Raw genomic sequence first — 25,004 nt, forward strand, 5'->3', positions numbered from 1 at the left:
AATGATTTCCGTAAAACAGCATTAGTCTGATGAAAAATCAAATAAGGAGGCTCCCAAGAAAGAGCAGACAATTCAGAAACTCTTCTAGCAGAAGATATAGCCAGAAGAAAGAACACTTTCCAAGAAAGTAGTTTACTGCCCAATTTATGCATAGGCTCAAAAGGAGGAGCCTGTAAAATCCTCATCACTAGGAAAAGCTACCGCTCGCAAAAATAGCACACAAAAGCAAGGGAATAGTGAAATATCTGTCCCAAGGCCATATACAAAAACATATAGTGTTAAACTTTTTAAATAAAAAAAATGCCTATAATATAGCTAAATGAGTGTTTACATGTTTAAAAAACAAAAAATATACTTACCAATACTTAGCAATCAAGTAGCAGACAGCCAAACCAGTACTGAAACATATCAGCAGAGATTATGGAATAGGAGTAGACTTGTAGATCCATAAAGAGAAGCAGAAGACACGTCCCTGCGACCAATTACAGAGGGTTTATGAAAGATTTCCCATGAGGGTAAACAAAGCAACATAAACCATTCCCCAAATACATTCCTCTGAAAAGCACTGTACTCATGCACATCTTCATTCTTCAACCACCTCCAGCAGAGACAAAGTAAAGACTGAGGTATGCGCGAGGGTTTTTATAGAGCTCTTGGGGTTTGGGAATCTTTGCCTCCTAGTGGTAGAGAAGAGTAATTCCCATGAGTAATGGATTGTGAACTCGCACCACCTGCATGAAAGAAAACCTCTCTAAGAATAAAGTGTTCAATTTGCAAGCCCTCAAGCTTAGATATTTTAAATCCTGATGCAAAAACAGACCTTGAGACGGAAGGTCATGGTGTAGGGGAAGAGGCCACGGAGGACAAATAAACATCTGATCTAGATCCAAAAACCAAGTTCTGCAAGGCCAGGCTGGAGCAATCGGAACTACTGAGGAGACGTCCTGCTTGATCCTGGCTATCACTAGCAATAGAACAAGATAAGTAAAAATGTAAGCTAGATGAAACAACCAAGGAGCTACTACAGAATCCACAAACCCTGCCTGAGGATCCATGAAACTCACAAAAAATCTGTATAGCTTGTTGTTTAATAGAGAAGCTATCAGATCTATTTATTGAAGTCCCTACAGATCCACAATGTGTCTGAAAACTTCCAGATGAAGAGACCATTCCTGTGGATGAAGGGATTGGTGACTAAGAAAATCTGCTTCCCAATTGTTCACCACTGGAATATGAGATTGAACAAAGATTAATTTCTGCCCAGATGAAGAGCACTAACCCGACACAGCGAAGAAAGAAAAAATGTAAAGGCAGGCACGCAAACGAAAAAAGCACCAAAAAAGATTCAGCGCACAGAAAAAACTAAGACGACACCCACACACATCAGCAGCGCACAACGGAAATAAAAAACAAGAGCACACATAAAAAACCTGACCCAAGCTAACCTGCCAGACCCGAAACTCGCAAATTATATACGAGAAGATTAAAATAAAATACAGAGCTCTCATTTTTAAAAAAAATAAATCCAAAAAGTGCAAATTCTGGAAGAACAAGAAAATAATAGTGTGCTAAAAAATACAACACACATTAAAAATACATGTAGGGTGTATAATTCTATAATAATTCCTAAAGCCCAATATAATATAAAAATGCCTGTCACATCAGTCTCCTGGCTATGTTCTACAACCCCAAGTGTACCTACTAACCTATTAGACACCCACACTACTGGAAATACTACTTGGAGGAAATGACTGCATCCAGTAGACAACCAATCCCGTACTGTACGCTTGACAGCAGCGGATCTATGTGTATTGAGTATACCGACGCTCCAACAGGAGGCGGCTAGGGACCGTTCCCCGTAACACTTGTGGCAGGCCTGTGACTAACTTCCATTGGGTGTTATTGTGTCACTACCCCATACTCCCAAAGCTTCCCTCTACCAAAAAGTAGCTCTCTGGCGGAAAAAGTGGGCCTCAAATCAGTTTGAGGACCCCTCTCTCTGAATAATATCTTGAGCACCTTCATTCTTCACCTTCCTCCTGCAGAGACAATGATAAGATTAGTTTCCAGTAAGGTGGTATTTTTTTTTTAGGGCTCTGAGTTTTGTGAATCTTTGCCTCCTCCTAGTAGTCAGGACAGGAATTTCCCAGGAGTAATTGCTTGTGGACTCTCACCACCTTTATGGGGAGGGGGGGGACTTTATCAACATTCTCCAATCAATATGTTATTCATTTTGTTCAATATGCAAAATATGTACACATTTTAAAAACACATTCACAATTTACATAAAAAAAACACGACAATAATTAAACAACTTAACTATATTTATTTTTTATCAACAAACAAAATGAAACACAAGGTTTTTATTCTTGATCAGTGTGTGTGTGTGTATATATATATATATATATATATATATATATATTACAATATTTAAAATGATCACTCTAACATTTAAAATGTTTCTATTCAATTGAAAAATAGATCTATCTCACTGCAGATACCACTATTGTTGTGAATTAAAGGCAAATTTTGTTGTAAAAATAAAATGCTCCGTCTTGTCTTATGTAAGAAACAAATTCTCCTCTCACACTACGTTTAAGTCAAGCTAAGGGTTTAAACAAAGTAATAGGTTTTTCAGTCATATTAAGATACAGCATGTGACTAGAGTTTACCTATGTAGGACATTCATGATTGGTTCATCAGGCATTTCCTTATCAAGAGTGGAAATGCACTGCGCAGTGGTCTTTGGCTATGGCTAACCAATTAGCAATCGGTTAAATATACAGCTAGAAGTACATTTGTATAAAATACAAAGTAGAACATTTTATCTTTGACTAGAATGTCCCTTTAAGATAACTCAATAATAGATGTAAACCTGGGTAGACAGATAATTCCATTTCTTAAAATAAATTCTTATTGTCAATATATAATAAACATTGAAGAATCCATTGAGACTTAATGTCTCACTGTAATGATTGGTGCTCCCACTTTAAGTGTTTTCAAGAAATTTGTCAAGTAAAAGCTCCAGAAAAAAAAAAAATCAAAGCTACATTGTAATAAAATGTGTTCTAGAAGGAGGGACACTTGATGTGTATAGAGCATAAATGATTCCTGTATATAACTATGGCATCTACCTAGTGCCAATGGATGCCCGAATAAATAATCAAAGAATGCACTCCCCTTTTAGCTGTATTACTGCTAACAGAAATCAGGCACCATAATAAGCTTTATATTAACAACATACATGATTTAGTGCTTAGGCCTTTGACTCAGACTTTATTAAATGAGATCTATTTTAAAAGAACGGTCCCAGTGATATTTAAAGGATCTCAGAAAAAAAAGATGGTCCCAATAAAGTTTATGGGAAATCAGTAAGAGTGGTCCCACGTCAATTTAAAAAGAATCATCTTAAAGGGACAGTAAAGTCAACAATAAGCTTCCATGATTCAGATAGAGCATGCCATTTTAAATGACTTTCTAATTTACTTCTATTATCAAATTTGCTTCATTCTGTTGATATTCTTTGTTGAAGATTACACCTATGTAGGCCCATCAGCAGTAATGCATTACTGGGATCTGATTGATGTTTGCACAATATGCCTCTTTGTCATTGGTTATTCAGCTAGCTCTCAGTAGTGTTTTGCTGCCCCAGGGTCTAACTAGGTTTACTCTTCAACAAAGGATACCAAGACAGCAAAGCAAATGTATTAATAGAAGAAATTGGAAAGTAGTTTAAAATTGCATACTCTATCTGAATTGTTAAAGTTTAATCCTAACTTTACTGTCCCTTTAAAGTATGGTAGATCATTTTAATTGATAATTAAGTGCATTCAAATAATTATTGACATACATCATGGTCTTAGTGTGGCATTGTATGGTAAAGGCTTCTTGATTTGAGTAAAAACAGTGTTTCTCAGCTCCAGTTCTCAGGACACTATAACAGTGGAACATCAAAATAAAACGTTCATTATTCAAATTGCCTTTGTTTTCTTGATATCCTTTGTTGAAAAGCATACCTAGGTAGGCACAGGAGCGTGCAAATGTCCTGAGCACTATATTGGAACAACGTTTTTAGCAAAAGTTATATCCTGTTGAACATGACATGCACTCTCCTGTGCCTACCTAGGTATACGCTTCAACAAAGAAAAACAACTACATTTGATAATAGAAGAAAATGTGAACGTTATTCAAAATTGCATGCTCTAACTGAATCACAGAAGTTTCATTTTACTTTCATGTCCCTTTAAGGACCTGTTTGCTTAAAAGTAAGCTCATAATGTTTCTACCAAGTTAACATTTTTTTAATGTATTTGAAGTTAAGCAGCTCCTGGTTGCTAAACTAAAAACGGCAGATGATTGCTAAACCTTACTTCTAATAGGTTCTGACTAATATGTAGGCCCAACAACAGGATGACATCCTAGTCCTGTATAAGTGCTGAGGGTTTTGTTTGCCCTTTTATACATTTCATGGGTTGGATAGGTTTAAGGCATTTGTCTCTCAAGAACAGAAACTCCCCTTTCCTCTTCACTCACTCAATTTCCTTTTTAAAAGGGACATGAAAACCTTTCATTATTCAGATAAAGTATTGCATTTTAAACAATGTTCCAGTTTACTTCTTTTATCACATTTGCAGAATTTTCTTGGCATCCTTTGTTGAGCCAATGTCAAGAGGCATACAGTATATGTGTAGCCATCAACAAGCATCTTATCTAGCTCCCAGTAATACATTGCAGCTCCTGAGCTAGGTATGATTTTCAACAAAGGAAACAAAGATAACGAAGCAATTTAGATAAAAGAAGTAAACGGCATAAGATGGAGTCAACATGTGCCAGTGGCATGTGGCTCCCACTCTGGTAATATATTTATTATTATTATAAAAAGTCTATACATTGGTTTACTTTTCTAAACAACATACTATACAAAACAATACTTCCTAATTAAAGGGACATAAAAGTCCCTGAAAAAATATCTAATCTCATAAAATAGAACATTTTATTGTTGCACTTGTGCTTGCAAATAATTGCATGTTTGATCTCTGGAAAAAGGTTAACACACTATAAAAGTCAGCTTCAGAACAACAATACACTACTGGGAGCTAGCTGAAAATCAGATGACGCATATATGTAGCACTAGCCACCAATCACCAGCTAGCTCCCAGTAGTGCACTGCTGCTCCTGAGCCTACATATGTATTCTTTTCAACAAAAGATACCAAAAGAACAAAAAAGATTAGATAATAAAAGTAAAAACAGGAAAGTTGTTTAAAATTGTATGCACTATCTGAATCATGAAAGTTTAATCTTGACTTTACTGTCCCTTTAATTTTTCCCTTACTTTCTATTCTCCCCTTATTTTTTTTCTTTACAGTTGTAAATAACACTTGATTTATGATGACAAAGCTTAGCTCTTTAACTGTTTACATCATAACATACAACCCCATTAATGTATGTATATTAATTAATGTAAGTATATTAGCTGAAAAATTAGTTTTTTATGAAAATATGTTGACTAAAACCTTTTTTATTGCAACTAATGCAGTTGTATCAGTTACCTACTTTGTACTAATCTTCAGTGGCCAATAGGCACCTCCTACTAAAGCTCATTGGCTGATAGGTATTTTCTCTTAATCCCCTATGTATAAATTGTGCTTTAATGCTGCTCTTCCATATGAATGGCAGAAGTTTTTTTGATTATACCAAGCGACATTCAAATAAATGCATTGTAAATACTATATGCAACAGCAAGAAGCATACATTTTAATGCCCCTTTAAGTGCAGGTGGATAATCTGCAAGATACTTGCGCTCAAGCCGCAATGTCTATAAATCTCAGGCCTGTTGGGGTGTGCTGATGACTGGAACTGAGCCACTAGAGAAGAAATGACTTAATAGTATGATAAATAAAGAGGTAGATTATATTTAACAGAAACAGGTAAATATGAATGTGGAACCAATAAAGGACAAAGCAGTACACCTCAAAACTCATCTAGTTTATGAAAATGCTTTTGCAATGCACAGCTATATTTAATAAATCTATGACACATAACTAGCTTAATTGTTGAGCAACATTATGCTGTTGAAGGCTGTCCCAATGGCCTTTAGCAGAAAGGAAGGTCCCAAGTCTATGGAATACTTTCAATAACTATATAGGGGTTTCTTAGGGATAGTACAAGTAAAATGTATTAATAAAGGTTACTATTAATTAGTAAAGTTACTGAATAATAAAAATAACTGAATAAAGAGGATTGCATCCATCAATATTTTGTTATCAAAGAAACTGTTTATATTTTCTCTGACAAACTGGGAGTAATTTTTTTGCACTGCAGAGTGTGAACAACTAAATCTGCAAAAGATATTAAGATTATGAGAAATAAAATACTTGGAAACATCTATCATTGTAAGTGCTTCAATTAACAAACCTTTAACAAATAACGTGATATAAAACACTTTCCTAGTGGGTGGAATGTAAAAAGAATCTTTAAACATACCTATCACAACCTTAAAGGGAGCTAGCCCTAAAGAGGATTTTCCAATTTTGTTCTTATGGTTTTATAATAGATACTACTTTAAGCTTTGATTAGGCAGCATATGGTATAATTGTCATGTATTGTACCAAATCCATATACATCAAAAGTGTAAGTGATGGAATGATTTTTGATAGAAAGTCTTTTTGTCGTTGTACTATAACAATGTATGAATTGCAGGTGTGACAGGACAGGAGATTTCTTGTCTGTCCTATATCTGGTGGAACCACAATTGCTGGTCAGAGGTCAGATCTTATTACTCCAGGGTGTACAGACATCTCTGGACATTATAGATTCACAATAACACATACCACTTGGCTTGTTATGACTTGATTCTGGACTTAGGTATCACTAAACCATCTTGTCATGGTTCAAGACTAGGAAGCAAGCCTAACTCCATTTTTATATCACAGTTTCTCAAAAACAGATACAAATTTTCACATAAAAAAAAAGGTGGAGATGATTATTAAATAAAAATCTATATATTACATATATTCTCTTTCAGATTGTACCTGCCCCATTAACAGTATTTATTTTGGGGGTAAGAAGAATTTGTGAGTTGGGTGCTTCATCTTCCCAGTCAAGTTGTGTATAATGGCTTTAGTCCAAATAATTGGATGCTAGGTATTTAATAACGGGCGGCTATTACAACTGACAGGGCGACACCTCCTATTGCCACTGCTGTTGCTCCGAAAAGCCACTTCCAAGGGATGCTCTGTAGGAGGAGAAAAAAAAAGTTTTACTTAAATGTAGTTAAATATATTTTAATAAGCAGTTCATCAACTTTCCTATAAACACCACAAATTATTATGCTTAAAGGGACTAAGTCAAAACTAAACTTATTCAGATAGATCATGCAATTTTAAAATAACTTTCCAAATTACTTCTGTTATCAAATTTGCTTTGTTCTCTTGGTTCAAGAGTAAAACTAGGTAGGCTCATAAGCTCAGGAGTGTGCACGTGCCTAGTAATCTATGGCAGCACTGTTTTGCAACATTGTATAACAAAGCTACAAATAATGCTGCAAAACACTTGCCATGGAGTACTAAAGACACGTGTACACTCCTGAGCTCTTATCAGCCTACCTAGTTTTACTCTTCTATAAAAGATACAAAGAGAACAAAGCAAATTTGCTAACAGTAAGTAAATTAGAAAATTGTTTAAAATGACATGCTCTATCTGAATCATGAAAGTTTAGTTTTGACTTTACAGTCCCTTTAAGAATATAGGCTTATTTAATTATATAGCTACATGTTTAACAGGACATGAAACCCAGTTTTATTTCTTATGATTAACATAGAGCATAAAATAATAATATAATTTTTTTCAAATTTACCAATTACCAAATTTGTTTAGTTCTCATAGTATTCTTTGTTGAAAAGACAGTAGGCATGTGAATTCGGATAAGAAAGTGGCCGCTCGTGGCATTCGGCTATTTTCGGAGCTGAATTTATTCTTGGCAAAGTTCAACACACTGAGATCTGGATTTGCACAGATCTTAGACAGATCTTAGTGTGCTGCACTTTTACAAGTAGAAATCCAGCTCCGAAGAGGGCTGGATGCCGCGAGTGGCTGCCTACTTGTGCATTCGAATCTTCAAGAATGATCCGAATGCACATGCCTAGTAGACAGCAGGGCAGTAAACGATGCAGCCATCCAGTGTTCTTGCAAATGTATAAGATTGTTGAACGTATTCATGTAAAATTCCTGCCTTATAGAACTCAAGACATTTGCATGCTCTGAGCCTAGTATATAAGGGACTTCCAAACGTTTCCTCCAATTACATTTGTGTGCTCTGATAGCATTCAAGATTTTTTTTCATAAGCCAAGGGTGCAAATTCCTTTTGTTTGTTCTTTTAATTATGTGCAAATTATTGTGGTGGTTAATAAGTATTTTTTTTTTAAATTCATGTAAGGAAGATACAAATTCTAAATGCCCCTAACAGCAAACAAGATGTATGTTACCAAGAATGTCAGAAAATGGTTCAATGGACATGAAAACCACGTTTTTAAAATTTACTTTGGTCTCATAATATTCTTTGTTTAAGAGAATACCTAGGTAGGAAGCAGGAACGCGTCTACAGAACTATATGATTGACAGCAGTTTTGCAAGAATGCTTTTGAACACTAGATGACAGCAGTTTGTAAAATGTATAACATTGTTAAAAGCATTTTTTTTAATAAGTGCTCCAGACGTGCACGCTCCTAAGCCAACTTACTTAGTGAATACGTTTTGTTTCTTCCCCCCCCCCCCCCTGTAAAATGTATGTACAACAATTGTTATTTTGAACTATAGACTGTAAACATAAAACCTTTTACCTCCTGTGATATTATGGGCTGAAAGGGTTTGGAGTCACCTCCCGCTAGTCATCTGGAATGGTTATTCATGTTGTGATTTATTTTGATTTGTGTTTATGAGATTTGTTGAATACCGTACATTTCCATGTTATGTAATTCACTTTAAAATCAATACAAATTATATTTAAAAAAAAAAAAAAGTTTTAAAATGATACATTCTATAAATTATTTGTTGTCACTTTAAATTGTTATAACATTACAACTTTAAAATAAATATTTATTATCACTTGATGTGGCTGAAATATATTTATAAAATCTAATGAAAAGCCAATAGTATCCTACAAGTAATGTAAGAGGTTTACAAGCATATAAAATAAATGGAGAAAAAAATAAGGGATGCCATCAGAATGGCATCAGAATGGGCAACAACATGCATAAATATATAAGCATCACATTTAGAAATATTCACTGAAAGGGACATTAAACTAAACATTTTAACACCCTGTAAAAACATAAATTATGCTTACCTGATAATTTCCTTTTCTTCAGACGGAGTCCACAGCTGCATTCATTAGTTTTGGGAATTCAGAACCTGGCCACCAGGGGGAGGCAAAGACACCCCAGCCAAAGGCTTAAATACCTCTCCCACTTCCCTCATCCCCCAGTCATTCTGCTGAGGAACAAGGAACAGTAGAAGAAGTGCCAGAAGAACAAAATAACCAACGCCCCCCAGAAAAATTACGGGCGGGGAGCTGTGGACTCTTTCCATCTGAAGAAAAGGAAATTATCAGGTAAGCATAATTTATGTTTTTCTTCATAAATGGAAAGAGTCCACAGCTGCATTCATTACTTTTGGGAAAACAATACCCAAGCTATAGAGGACACTGAATGCTAAAATGGGAGGGTACAAAAGGTGACCCATTCTGAGGGCACCAAGCCTAAAACCCATACTAAAAAAAAACCCCAGCTTCATCCGAAGCTGAGAAAAAAACTTTGAAAAAGGAAAGGGTCCAAGGACACTGACCCACAGATAGTCCATAAGCCTTGTTAGAGACCGCAGGAACTAGATTCGACTGAGCCAACAGCCTCCAAGAGACACCATCAACCACCAGTCGATCTCCAAGCAACAAACACCTATTAAAGAAGGGGATCAAAACAACCGTATGCTCCGAAAAGGAGAAAGACAGGGAAAAGACAGCCATAAAGGATACCAGAGAATAGGGTACAACAAAAACCTTTACATGGGCCCAAATGAGCCTCAAGAATGCAGGGCGAAAAAACCTCGAGGGCCAAGCCGAACAAGACCCAACCGGTCTCATAGAACAAGGGAGGCAACACTCAACCTTAGTTTGCTCAAAATCCACGGAGTCAAGACCTAGAGAATGAAAGAGAGAAGAGAATCTTCCCTAAACAAAATGCATCTGCACCCTAGAAGGTAAATGAAGACGAGAACCCCAGAAACCGTTAGTCTCATACGCAAATCAGATAGGGACAACCACTGACGGAAACACCTGAAGAGTCAGAATGCTGCACGCTGCTGTCATCGGAAGATGAATCTAGAATCTTGATATATACAAGCAAGGGGAAGCAAATGAAGCTAGGTTCAAACGCCTCCAGATCTTCCCACAAAATTCTAAACGTGAAAAAGAAGCAGAGCCCTCCAAGGAAGGCTCATCAAATCTTGATAACCCGAGGACGAAATTTGCAAAGCAACAGATCTAAATCCTGCTCCAAACACCGGACCAGCCTAAGCGACAGGCATGTCTGATAGACAGGGGAAGCAAAAAGGACTCCAACCCCAAGCCCCCCAGGGAATGGAAAATGGGGGATTACCCACCCCAAAAGAGCTCGGGTGCCAACCCGTTCGCTCCTTCAACATAATGCACTTCCAAGAAGATCCCCCTAGGACTTAGAATAGAGAAAAATGCATAGATCCTAGAAAGACCTGGCACAACTTTCCTTGACAGTCTCGACACGGAGAGACTATTCTCCAAACAGCTGGACGAACAATCCACAGAACAGCAGGCTACTGCCTCTCCTAATAAAAGGTACTTGTTCCGCGAACCAGTGCATTAACAAGTGTTTTGAGAGAAGCCCGAACAAACGACCTTCAGAAACTGTTTATGGGACTTTTCCCACTCATCACTGCCTTCAGAGCCTCTGAGAGCAACCGCTTTGCTGAGGCAGGCGCAGAAGATAGAGAGACCCTTCCATGCAGCCCAGCACAGAGAGGTAAATAACTATCTGACTCCTCCTGCACAAGGCAGGACCACAATCCTCCAGAGAGAGGGGACCCCACTGCTGAAGGAGTCAATCTACCCCCCCAAAGGGGGAGGGCACAGAAAGAAAACAGCACACATACCCACAAGGATGTGAGAAGGCCGTAGGCTAATCAGTCAAGGACCAAATGAAAAATCATCCAGGTCACCACTGTTGATAGAACAGAGAAAAACTCCCCGTAAAAAGGGATCACACACCAAATCAGCCCACGCTGAACACTGGGTCCTCCTAAACCAGTCTACAGGATCATAAGTCCATAAGGATCCAAAATAAGACCCCTAGAACTGGGACCCAGAGCCATCTCAAAACGACCAATGCCTCCAGGGAGTACAAGATACCCCGCAGGACCAGCCCAAAAGGAATCCGAGTCTTCCAAGCTCAGAACTGGAAAATACTCAAGAAAACAAGACTATAAGACTACTTTATCCCCTTATGTCTAATCTTGCATGCCTTCCGCATCGGAAGACTGAGGGTGGGTGGGATCCTCCAGCGCGCCAGTCTATAACGAAAGGCATAACTTACATCCGCCAGGGCAAACAATGACCCTGGCCCTGAAGGTTGACCCCCTGAAGCTTCAGGGAAAGTCACTCCACCAGAGGGCTGAACTGGACCAGGCCTGCTGAGCCCTGGTTAACGAAACACGGACAATATCTCAAACACATTACTGGGAGATGTAAATGCGCCAGCGACAAAGATATGGCTATGCGGAACCGTGTCGTAACCTCCGGAGGAAACAAGCCACCCTCCAGAGAGGGATAAGCCACGTTTGGGTTACCTGCATGCATAGTAAGAGTTGGTTGTAGGGGACGCGCTTTGCGGGAAACAGAATCCCCAGAGGCGCATGGCTCAGCGGACCCCTGGTTCCCCGATCCCGAGGAACGGAGCACTCTAAAACGGCATTCGGAACATAACTGATGGACATGTATCACCCGAGCCAATTCATATTCTTCGAAAGAAGTAGAATCAGAATCAGAGACATCTGTCTCAAAAAAAAAATCAGAATCCTCCATAACTGGGATATTGATAAAAAATAGACCAATAAGAAAAATGCAAACGGCACCTTACACCCCCCTAATGGCTGGGGCACTTACCACTTCCTATGAACCAGACACCAGCGAACCAGAATTTTTCTGTCGCCACACGGTCAGGAATGCGGAAATGGAGAGCCAGAATGTGACCATGCCCGGTCACAAGGTGTACTGTGCAGTCCATGAAAAAGCGTGCCCAACCAAAAAAGCTGCGTCACTTGCAATAGGCTGTTATGTTCCGAAATAGCCATGAGCCCAAGTATCACTACACATTAGCAGACAGAATCATATAACAAACATGATTAAAAAACAGAATTTATGCTTACCTGATAAATTACTTTCTCCAACGGTGTGTCCGGTCCACGGAGTCATCCTTACTTGTGGGATATTCTCTTCCCCAACAGGAAATGGCAGAGAGTCCCAGCAAAGCTGGTCACATGATCCCTCCTAGGCTCCGCCCACCCCAGTCATTCGACCGACGGACAGGAGGAAATATATATAGGAGAAATCATATGATACCGTGGTGACTGTAGTTAGAGAAAATAATTCATCAGACCTGATTAAAAAAAAACCAGGGCGGGCCGTGGACCGGACACACCGTTGGAGAAAGTAATTTATCAGGTAAGCATAAATTCTGTTTTCTCCAACATAGGTGTGTCCGGTCCACGGCGTCATCCTTACTTGTGGGAACCAATAACAAAGCTTTAGGACACGGATGAAGGGAGGGAGCAAATCAGGTCACCTAAACGGAAGGCACCACAGCTTGCAAAACCTTTCTCCCAAAAATAGCCTCCGAAGAAGCAAAAGTATCAAATTTGTAAAATTTGGCAAAAGTGTGCAGTGAAGACCAAGTCGCTGCCTTACATATCTGGTCAACAGAAGCCTCGTTCTTGAAGGCCCATGTGGAAGCCACAGCCCTAGTGGAGTGAGCTGTGATTCTTTCAGGAGGCTGCCGTCCGGCAGTCTCATAAGCCAATCGGATAATGCTTTTAAGCCAAAAGGAAAGAGAGGTAGAAGTCGCTTTTTGACCTCTCCTTTTACCAGAATAAACAACAAACAAGGAAGATGTTTGTCTGAAATCTTTAGTAGCCTCTAAATAGAATTTTAGAGCACGGACTACGTCCAAATTGTGTAACAAACGTTCCTTCTTTGAAACTGGATTCGGACACAAAGAAGGTACAACTATCTCCTGGTTAATATTTTTGTTGGAAACAACTTTCGGAAGAAAACCAGGCTTAGTACGCAAAACCACCTTATCTGCATGGAACACCAGATAGGGCGGAGAACACTGCAGAGCAGATAACTCTGAAACTCTTCTAGCAGAAGAAATTGCAACCAAAAACAAAACTTTCCAAGATAATAACTTAATATCTACGGAATGTAAGGGTTCAAACGGAACCCCTTGAAGAACTGAAAGAACTAGATTTAGACTCCAGGGAGGAGTCAAAGGTCTGTAAACAGGCTTGATTCTAACCAGAGCCTGAACAAATGCTTGAACATCTGGCACAGCTGCCAGCCTTTTGTGAAGTAAAACAGATAAAGCAGAGATCTGTCCCTTCAGAGAACTTGCAGATAATCCTTTCTCCAAACCTTCTTGTAGAAAGGATAGAATCTTAGGAATTTTTATCTTGTTCCATGGGAATCCTTTAGATTCACACCAACAGATATATTTTTTCCATATTTTATGGTAAATTTTTCTAGTTACAGGCTTTCTAGCCTGAATCAGAGTATCTATTACAGAATCTGAAAACCCACGCTTTGATAAAATCAAGCGTTCAATCTCCAAGCCGTCAGTTGGAGGGAAACCAGATTCGGATGTTCGAATGGACCTTGAACAAGAAGGTCCTGTCTCAAAGGTAGCTTCCATGGTGGAGCCGATGACATATTCACCAGGTCTGCATACCAAGTCCTGCGTGGCCACGCAGGAGCTATCAAGATCACCGAAGCCCTCTCCTGATTGATCCTGGCTACCAGCCTGGGAATGAGAGGAAACGGTGGGAATACATAAGCTAGGTTGAAGGTCCAAGGTGCTACTAGTGCATCTACTAGAGTCGCCTTGGGATCCCTGGATCTGGACCCGTAGCAAGGAACCTTGAAGTTCTGACGAGACGCCATCAGATCCATGTCTGGAATGCCCCATAATTGAGTTATTTGGGCAAAGATTTCCGGATGGAGTTCCCACTCCCCCGGATGAAATGTCTGACGACTCAGAAAATCCGCTTCCCAATTTTCCACTCCTGGGATGTGGATTGCAGACAAGTGGCAGGAGTGATCCTCCGCCCATTGAATTATTTTGGTCACTTCTTCCATCGCCAGGGAACTCCTTGTTCCCCCCTGATGATTGATATATGCAACAGTCGTCATGTTGTCTGATTGAAACCTTATGAATTTGGCCTTTGCTAGTTGAGGCCAAGCTTTGAGAGCATTGAATATCGCTCTCAGTTCCAGAATGTTTATTGGGAGAAGAGATTCTTCCCGAGACCATAGACCCTGAGCTTTCAGGGGTTCCCAGACCGCACCCCAGCCCACCAGGCTGGCGTCGGTCGTGACAATGACCCACTCTGGTCTGCGGAAGCTCATTCCCTGTGACAGATTGTCCAGGGTCAGCCACCAACGGAGTGAATCTCTGGTCTTTTGATCTACTTGAATCGTCGGAGACAAGTCTGTATAATCCCCATTCCACTGTCTGAGCATGCACAGTTGTAATGGTCTTAGATGAATTCGTGCAAAAGGAACTATGTCCATTGCTGCAACCATCAATCCTATTACTTCCATGCACTGCGCTATGGAAGGACGAAGAACAGAATGAAGTACTTGACAAGAACTTAGAATTTTTGATTTTCTGACCTCTGTCAGAAAAATCCTCATTTCTAAGGAATCTATTATTGTTCCCAAGAAGGGAACTCTTGTTGACGGGGACAGAGAACTTTTTTCTTTGTTCACCTTCCATCCGTGAGATCTGAGAAAGGCTAGGACGATGTCCGTATGAGCCTTTGCTTTTGACAGAGACGACGCTTGAATCAGGATGTCGTCCAAGTAAGGTACTACTGCAATGCCCCTTGGTCTTAGAACCGCTAGAAGGGACCCTAGTACCTTTGTGAAAATCCTTGGAGCAGTGGCTAATCCGAATGGAAGTGCCACAAACTGGTAATGCTTGTCCAGAAAAGCGAACCTTAGGAACTGATGATGTTCCTTGTGGATAGGAATATGTAGGTACGCATCCTTTAAATCCACGGTAGTCATAAATTGATTTTCCTGGATAGTAGGTAGGATCGTTCGAATAGTTTCCATTTTGAACGATGGAACCTTGAGAAATTTGTTTAGGATCTTGAGATCCAAAATTGGTCTGAATGTTCCCTCTTTTTTGGGAACTATGAACAGGTTGGAATAAAAACCCATCCCTTGTTCTCTTATTGGAACTGGATGAATCACTCCCATCTTTAACAGGTCTTCTACACAATGTAAGAATGCCTGTCTTTTTATTTGGTTTGAAGATAATTGAGACCTGTGGAACCTTCCCCTTGGGGGTAGTTCCTTGAATTCCAGGAGATAACCTTGAGAAACTATTTCTAGCGCCCAAGGATCCTGAACATCTCTTGCCCAAGCCTGAGCAAAGAGAGAAAGTCTGCCCCCCACCAGATCCGGTCCCGGATCGGGGGCCATCCCTTCATGCTGTTTTGGTAGCAGTGGTAGGCTTCTTGGCCTGCTTACCCTTGTTCCAGCCTTGCATTGGTCTCCAGGCTGGTTTGGGTTGTGAAGTATTACCCTCTTGCTTAGAGGATGTAGAATTAGAGGCTGGTCCGTTTCTGCGAAAGGGACGAAAAATAGGCTTATTTTTAGCCTTAAAAGACCTATCCTGTGGGAGGGCGTGGCCCTTTCCCCCAGTGATGTCTGAAATAATCTCTTTCAAATCAGGACCAAATAATGTTTTACCCTTGAAAGGGATGTTAAGCAATTTTGTCTTGGAAGACACATCCGCTGACCAAGACTTTAGCCAAAGCGCTCTGCGCGCCACGATAGCAAACCCTGAATTTTTCGCCGCTAATCTAGCTAATTGCAAAGCGGCAGTTAAAATAAAAGAATTAGCCAATTTAAGTGCTTGAACTCTGTCCATAACCTCCTCATACGAAGATTCTTTATTGAGCGACTTTTCTAGTTCCTCGAACCAGAAACACGCTGCCGTAGTGACAGGAACAATGCATGAAATTGGTTGTAGAAGGTAACCTTGCTGAACAAAAATCTTTTTAAGCAAACCCTCTAAATTTTTATCCATAGGATCTTTGAAAGCACAACTATCTTCGATAGGAATAGTAGTGCGTTTGTTTAGAGTAGAAACCGCCCCCTCGACCTTGGGGACTGTCTGCCATAAGTCCTTTCTGGGGTCGACTATAGGAAATAATTTCTTAAATATAGGGGGGGGGACATAAGGTATGCCGGGCCTTTCCCACTCTTTATTTACTATGTCCGCCACCCGCTTGGGTATAGGAAAAGCGTCGGGGGGGCACCGGAACCTCTAGGAACTTGTCCATCTTACATAATTTCTCTGGAATGACCAAATTGTCACAATCATCCAGAGTAGATCATACCTCCTTAAGCAGTGCGCGGAGATGTTCTAATTTAAATTTAAATGTCACAACATCAGGTTCAGCTTGTTGAGAAATTTTTCCTGAATCTGAAATTTCTCCCTCAGACAAAACCTCCCTCATGGCCCCTCAGATTAGTGTGAGGGTATGTCAGAACAGTTATCATCAGCGTCCTCTTGCTCTTCAGTGTTTAAAACAGAGCAATCGCGCTTTCTCTGATAAGTAGGCATTTTGGATAAAATGTTTGCTATAGAGTTATCCATTACAGCCGTTAATTGTTGCATGGTAATAAGAATTGGCGCACTAGATGTACTAGGGGCCTCTTGTGTGGGCAAAACTGGTGTAGACACAGAAGGGGATGATGTAGTATCATGTTTACTCCCCTCATTTGAGGAATCATCTTGGGCAATATCATTATCTGTGGCATTGCTGTCCCTACTTTGTTTGGACACTATGGCACAATTATCACATAAATTTAAATGGGGAGACACCTTGGCTTTCATACATATAGAACATAGCTTATCTGATGGTTCAGACATGTTAAACAGGCTTAAACTTGTCAACAAAGCACAAAAACCGTTTTAAAATAAAACCGTTACTGTCACTTTAAATTTCAAACTGAAAACACTTTATTACTGAATATGTGAAAAAGTATGAAGGAATTGTTCAAAATTCACCAAAATTTCACCACAGTGTCTTAAAGCCTTAAAAGTATTGCACACCAAATTTCAGAGCTTTAACCCTTAAATTAACGGAACCTATACAGTCCCAGCTATATGCTTTGCTGAGACCCAACCAAGCCCAGAGGGGAATACGATACCAAATGATGCCTTCTATAAGCTTTTTCAGTGATTCTTAGATCCTCACACATGCATCTGCATGCCTTGCTCTCCAAAAACAACTGCGCATTAGTGGCGCGAAAATGAGGCTCTGTCTATAACTAGAAAAGGCCCCCATCTGAAAAAGGTGTCCAACACAGTGCCAGCCGTTTTTCTAAACAATCCCCAAGATTATAATAACCATTAATAGTTAGAATCTGCAAAATATGCCTAGCAAAGCAATCGTTTTAGCCCAGAAAAATGTCTACCAGTTTTTTAAGCCCTTATGAAGCCCTTTATTCTTTTATTTAACTAAGAAAATGGCTTACCGGTCCCCATAAGGGGAAATGACAGCCTTCCAGCATTACATAGTCTTGTTAGAAATATGGCCAGTCATACCTTAAGCAGAAAAGTCTGCCAACTGTTTCCCCCAACTGAAGTTACTTCATCTCAACAGTCCTGTGTGGAAACAGCAATCGATTTTAGTAACTTCTGCTAAAATCATCTTCCTCTTACAAACAGAAATCTTCATCTTTTTTCTGTTTCAGAGTAAATAGTACATACCAGCACTATTTTAAAATAACAAACACTTGATTGAAGAATAAAAACTACATTTAAACACCAAAAAACTCTTAACCATCTCCGTGGAGATGTTGCCTGTGCAACGGCAAAGAGAATGACTGGGGTGGGCGGAGCCTAGGAGGGATCATGTGACCAGCTTTGCTGGGACTCTTTGCCATTTCCTGTTGGGGAAGAGAATATCCCACAAGTAAGGATGACGCCGTGGACCGGACACACCTATGTTGGAGAAAAAACCCTGTTCAATAACCCCCCTCAGGAGATATTAACCCTTGATTCCAAGATACAAAAGGAGCCTCACTGAGACCCTGTATTTCAAGCTCTGCTCGCGAGGTTGTAGCCTCTCTGATAAACTGTTTTAATTACAAGACATCCATGATGAAAAAAAAATGAAACGATCTTAACGGAATCTACGCCATGGAACAGAAACACGGCCCTTCAAGTGTGACAGATAGTAGCATCACTTCTGCCATGGACTTGAGAGAAGAAAGCAGGCAGCAAAACTTGTGGAGTTGTTAAAATGAGTCGGGATGGTTTCGCAGGAAGACTCTCTCTGCATCTCCGGACTCTAACTTTCATCCATGCTCTCACTGAGAGACTGACAGGACTACTTAAAACTCCAGTCCCATTCCGAAGAGTACTACCTTCCATAAGAGACTATCGAAAAAACTTCTGACACTTCTCTGCCAACCTCCTGGGACGAAAGGCAAAGAATGACTGGGGGATGGGGGAAGTGGGAGAGGTATTTAAGCCTTCGGCTGGGTGTATTTGCCTCCACCTGGTGGCCAGGTTCTGAATTCCCAAAAGTAATGAATGCAGCTGTGGACTCTTTCCATTTACGAAGAAAATGATTTACAGGGGAAAAAAAGGATTAGAACGCAGTCATAAATTATTTTGATTGCTTTTGCCTTAAATGTTTTCTTGATGTCTTTTGTTGAAGAGTAAATGAAGGTAGGCTGATAGGAGCTTAGGAGTGTGCACATGTGTTTAGCAGTCTATAACAGCAATGTTTGTAACTATGTATAACAATGCTATAAAGGTTGTTGAGAACACTGCTGCCAGATGGCTATGACGTATGCACTCTCCTGAGCTAACCTAGAGCTACTCTTTAAGAAAGGATACCAAGAGAACTAAGAAAAATTGCTAACAGAATTAAAATGAAAAGATGTTTAAAACTTCATGATCTATCAAATTCCTTTACCTGAGCCTACAACATTCTACACCGTGATAAATGAATTTCTTTCATAATGAGAGCCCACAACATCATCACATGTGGGATTACAATCCAGTCCACTAGGAGGAAGCAAAAACAACCCTGCATTCTAGAGCTTTTATTCCTTCCACTCTATCAGAATCCCTCAGTCATACATATGACCAACTAGATTAAAGGAAACTAGAAACCAGGGAAGTCAAGTTGGGCAAATGAAGTGCAAAACAAGTCAACTGTATACTAATAAGGGTGGGGCTTGTGGACTCTAACCATCAAAGAAATTAATTTAACCAGGTAAGCACACATTTAGTTTCCTTTCATAAGATGATGAGAGTCCACAAAGTCATCGCATATGGGGTCTTATACCCAAGCAATGAAATTCACACGATCACCATGTTTGGGGGGGGGGGGGGGGTCACAATACAGTTAAGGAAGGAATATTACTGATCCGACACTGCAGCCCCTCAGTACTTTTCTACCAAAAGCTGTCTCAGAAAACATCAAAATGGTAAAATTTAGTGAAAGTGTGAGAAGAGGACCAAGTAGCCGCCTTGCAAATTAGGTCTAAAGAAGCTTCATGAAGAAAAGCCAAAGAAGTATCTACTGCTCTAGTGTCCAAGTATGACTTGCAAATTAAAGTAAAGCTTTGAGCCAAGCAGCTAAGGTAACTGCTGTAGCTTTATGTCCCTGTGAGGTCCAGAAAAATTAATGAGCAAACAAGAAGAAAGTCTACATTTTTGAGCGGCCTCAACATAAAATTGTAGTGACCTCACAACCTCAAGGTAGTGAAGAAGACACTTCTTTGAAATCTTAGGAGCTTGGCATAAAGAAAGAACCCCTTTCCTTGGCTGATAGTATCTATAGATATTACATTGGGAAGGAAGGAGTAGTTGGTTCGAAGAACTGCCTTGTCCTAAAGAAAATTCAGGAAAGTAGCTTTGCAAGATAAAGCTGAAAGTTCAGAAACTTTGGTCAAGAGAAAAAGAACCTTCCAGGATAAAACTTGGAAGTCTAAACCATGCACTCAAAATAATTGTATATGACCCTTATCAATTTGTCCTATAATAGGTTTGCTCAGCCTTAAAAAAAATTTGACTTTAAATTTTTTTCAAATACATCTAATCAAGCCACAAATATACACCTTAAATATAAACAAATTTTCAAATGAGCAATATTTAGCTGCCATTGTTTTGGCTTGTGATCATGCCAATAACTGCCCGGTAACTAAATACAGCGATGTACTGTACATTTGTATATGAATCAAGAGAAAATATAATTTATGCTTACCTGAAACATTTTCTTTCATGGCGTTGAGTCCACGATCCATTCTTCTTTTGAATTATAATCCTGGCCACTAGGAGGCGGCAAAGATTCCAAAACTCCCAGAGCCCTTAAAACCCCTCCCATCTTACTGGAAACTAGTCTGATGTATAGCCAAGCTAGAAAAGAACAAGGTAGGAAAAGAAAATAGGAGCAATATAAAGGAGCAGGGAAAAGAGAGGTGCATATTCAAACTGCTACCAGAAAAAACCCCAATCACAATAGAAAAAAAATGGATGGGACTCATGGACTCTTACCACCATTATAGGATTTCATTTATCAGGTAAGAATAAATTATATTTTCTTTTATAAAGGTTGTGAGAGTCCCTGATCCATTACTCCTGGGAACAATCAGGATTACTGCCGATACCATTTGCTTGATCCTTGCTATTACCCTTAATAACAGAACAAGAGGCGGAAAAATGTAAGCCAGACAAAACAACCAAGTAAATGAAAGTCAGAGAAACAAACTCTTGAAGGAGGTGCGCACAGGACAATGGTGGTGGGGGTCTGTCCAAATCGTCCAATGGTAGGCTGCTCTTCTGTTACGTATGTCGACGGTAAAGAAATCTGTAGTGGGAAAAAGGAAGGCGCCAATAGGGTAATAACGCTAATACCCAGATAAAATGTGGGGAGGGTGAGGACCAATACTCACAAACAAAGCGGCACTGTGGTGTGCCTGAAAAAGCAGACCGGGACCTCAGCGTCGCCCGGAAGACAGACAACGGCAACAGCTAATCCTCGAGCCGGACCGTGTTCCGTATGGCCAATCAGGATCTCAGAGTAGTGACACACCTTCCTCTTTGTGTGCCGGGAATCTGTACACTTACAGAGGAAAAGTCAGGTCGCGGTAGGCAGTGTGTAAAGCTCCGGTTTGCTAACACTTGCACAGTCATCAAATGGAAAGAGGGAGAACAAACTCCAGCAGGGTAAAGATAAAACAATTTTATTAAAATGTCTTAAAATAAAGCAACGCGTTTCTCGGCTACACAGAGCCGTTTCACAGGAGAGGCCAAAACTAAAGGGCCCTGAAAATTGCAGAGTTCCAGAACATCAAAAAGGCAGCTTCACCTCCCGAAGAAACCAAATTCCCTGTGCTTTCTGAGACCCCCAGACTGCACCCAAACCAGAGAGACTAGCATCTGTTGAGATCACAGTCCAATTTGGCCAACAATAGACCAATGGTTGATCCACCAAGAAAAGGACTGCCTTGTATTGGCATCCAAAAGAATCTTTTAAAGCGACACTGAACCCACATTTTTTGATTCAGATAGAGCATGACATTTTAAGCAACTTTCTAATTCACTCCTATTATCAATTTTTCTTCGTTCTCTTGCTATCTTTATTTTAAAAGTAGAAATGTAAATCTTAGCAGCCAGCCCATTTTAGGTTCAGCACCATGGATAACACTTGCTTATTTGAGGCTTACATCTACCCACCAATAAGCAAGCATAACCCAGGATCTCAACCAAAAATGGGATGGCTCCTATGCATCACATTCCTGCTTTTTAAATATAGATAGCAAAGGAACAAAGAAAAATTGATAAAAGGAGTAAATTAGAAAGTTGCTTAAAATGTCATGCTCTATCTGAATAATGAAAGAACAAATTTGGGTTCAGTGTCCCTTTAAGCCAACTCGGTGAGATCCCTGCACCAATGACCAACCATACAAAATTCCACAGAAAGAGAAAGAACTGCCCAAAGATTACACAAGCTGAGAGTAATTTCAGCCTTCTCCGTCAAGGGAAGTCTAATGAAGACTGAATCAATTACCAAACCAGAAAAGTAATTCTGGACTAAGAGGATATCAAGATATTGTCAAGGTAACGAACCACTGAAACACCCTGAGCTCTTATTACCAACAAGACAGACCACAGAATCTAAAATTTCTGGGAGTGGTAGCTACACCAAACGGTTGAGCAAAAAAAATTAAAATGATTGTCCATGAATGCAAATCTTAAAAACGAACAATGATCCCTGTGAATAGTAATATGAACTTAAGCATCCTTCAGATCTATATAGGACACAAACTGTCCTCTTTGGACAAGAGGAATAATGGTCTCCATTTTGAAAGAAGAAACCCTGAGAAACTTATTTAAGGTTTCTACTGAAAAAAGGCTTCTTTCGTACATGAGACAAACTAAACCTTTACCAGGAAGGCCTTGATCTGAAAACTATTTTGTATCCTTGAGAAATAATGTTCAGAACCCATAGATTTTGAACAGAATGAACCAAAGACCTTATGAAAAATGTATAAGTAGGCCACTACCAGAAGATTTGGATCAGGGGTCGCACGCACCTTCCTGCAGACTTGGTAGTGGAAACAGGCTTTTTGGACTGTTTAAACCTGTTCCAATTTGGGTTTGGCTTCCAGGAAAAAACAGAAGAATCCTGCTTCTGGGAGACGAGGCTCTAGGATTACCCTTAGATTTCTTATCCCGAGGGAGAAAAGCTCCTTTCCCCCCAGTCACCATAGACTGGATTTAGAAACCATGTAAGCAGATCATGATATCAACCACAAGGCTCTTCTATGCTAGAGCCATATTCTTAGTATTGATCTTAATAATATCAACAAATGATGAGTAATCATGCCCAGGTGTGAAAAAAAAGAAAGATGTACGCGCCCAAATAAACCGACGCATGAAAAATTATATACTTTACTCACCACAAGGCCTACATAGGGTGAAAAGAAAGTACTTATAAGCCCATGCCTAAAATGCCTGACATTTAAACATTAATGCACACAGCCTAAAGAGTGCGCACTGATACACACATCACATTCATTGATGCACAAAACCTCAGATGTGTGCCCTAACACACATATCCCCATGTTCATACAGACATACACTAATGAATGCATCCTCACATAGATATAGAAATACACAGTTTGAAATACATACAGTGAAGTTTATCTAATACACACATGCACTGACACACAACCTGACAAGCATACATACCATGACATTAATATACTAATACAAACAACCTCACATACATAGACCAACACAGAGAACCTGACATGCAATATCTAATGTGTACATTGATGGACAAAAAAACCACATACACAGGTAACTCATGATAGAATAAGATACAACATAGTCTTAGGTTATCAATAGCAAATAAGGATTAATTTAGTAAACAACAAAGGAAGTGTCTGTCGTGTGCTTATTCTGACCCATACAGATTCTGCAGCATACAGAAAAGGGGACTTGCTGTGTTATGTGCTAAACAGGTTAATAAATAAGCAGACAAGCAGACTTAATTGGATATAATAGACAGAACCTCGAAATGATCGTTACATATTCCCTGAAATGTCCTAGGGCAAAGTAAAATAAGTTACTAACATCTTGCTAAGGTACATGACCTCCTGTGGTAAGCTAATAAAATATTTACTGCATCAAGATCATATCTAAGCAGATGATACTCATATATGTCATAACTTTCTGCCGCTGGCATTCAGGAAATAATAATTTCACAGTTTTAAAAAAGATGGACTGAGTTCATATTTAGAAGTGACAGAGAAAAATACCAGATGACTTGAAATAATTATTTAGTAGCTAATTTATACACAATTATATCCCATAGTTGAATGGGAGTCTACAAAATTGGTGCTGAATTCATAAATGTAATCTTTTCCCTATCGAAAAATTCTGGATAGATGAATATTTTTTTTTTTAACATTAAAGGGACAGTCTAGGCCAAAAAAACCTTTCATGATTCAGATACAGCATGTCATTTTAAACAATTTTCCAATTTACTTTTATCACCAATTTTGCTTTGTTCTCTTAGTATTCTTAGTTGAAAGCTTAACCTAGGAGGTTCATATGCTAATTTCTTAGACCTTGAAGGCCACCTCTTTTCAGAATGCATTTTAACAGTTTTTCACCACTAGAGGGTGTTAGTTCATGTATTTCATATAGATAACACTGTGCTCGTGCACGTGAAGTTATCTGGGAGCAGGCACTGATTGGCTAAACTGCAAGTCAGTCAAAAGAACGGATATAAAGGGTCAGTTTGCAGAGGCTTAGATACAAGATAATCACAGAGGTTAAAAGTATATTATTATAACTGTGTTGGTTATGCAAAACTGGGGAATGTGTAATAAAGGGATTATCTATCTTTTAAAACAATAACAATTCTGGTGTAGACTGTTCCTTTAATAAATGTGTTGGAAGTAGACTAGTTCAGAATTCTATTTGCAATTTACTGGGTTATTTTGCAGGTTCACACAGTGCTATTTTGATGGCCATTTACATTTAAAATAAGTAACTGTATATAAGCTCTAAGTCTATACAGGACAGCTCTCTTACTCGACCAGGTTGGACCACCAGATAAAGGCAGCATTTGACTGGGGTGACAAACAGGGA

The 25,004-nt window shown here is 39.4% G+C and overlaps 1 protein-coding gene across 2 annotated transcripts in view; it reads right to left on the reverse strand.

Moving 5' to 3' along the window:
* Positions 1-2,306: 2,306 nt before the first annotated feature.
* FKBP8 (FKBP prolyl isomerase 8) overlaps positions 2,307-25,004 on the reverse strand; it is a 232,221-nt gene continuing 209,523 nt past the window's right edge. For both annotated transcript variants that reach the window (XM_053702962.1, XM_053702961.1), the window contains one exon: positions 2,307-7,236. In XM_053702962.1, coding sequence (XP_053558937.1) covers positions 7,150-7,236 — 87 coding nt within the window. In that variant the 3' untranslated portion in view covers positions 2,307-7,149. The remainder of the gene's footprint in view (positions 7,237-25,004) is intronic.

The sequence above is a fragment of the Bombina bombina genome, chromosome 2 (assembly GCF_027579735.1).
Source record: "Bombina bombina isolate aBomBom1 chromosome 2, aBomBom1.pri, whole genome shotgun sequence".
NCBI classification, from domain to species: domain Eukaryota; kingdom Metazoa; phylum Chordata; class Amphibia; order Anura; family Bombinatoridae; genus Bombina; species Bombina bombina.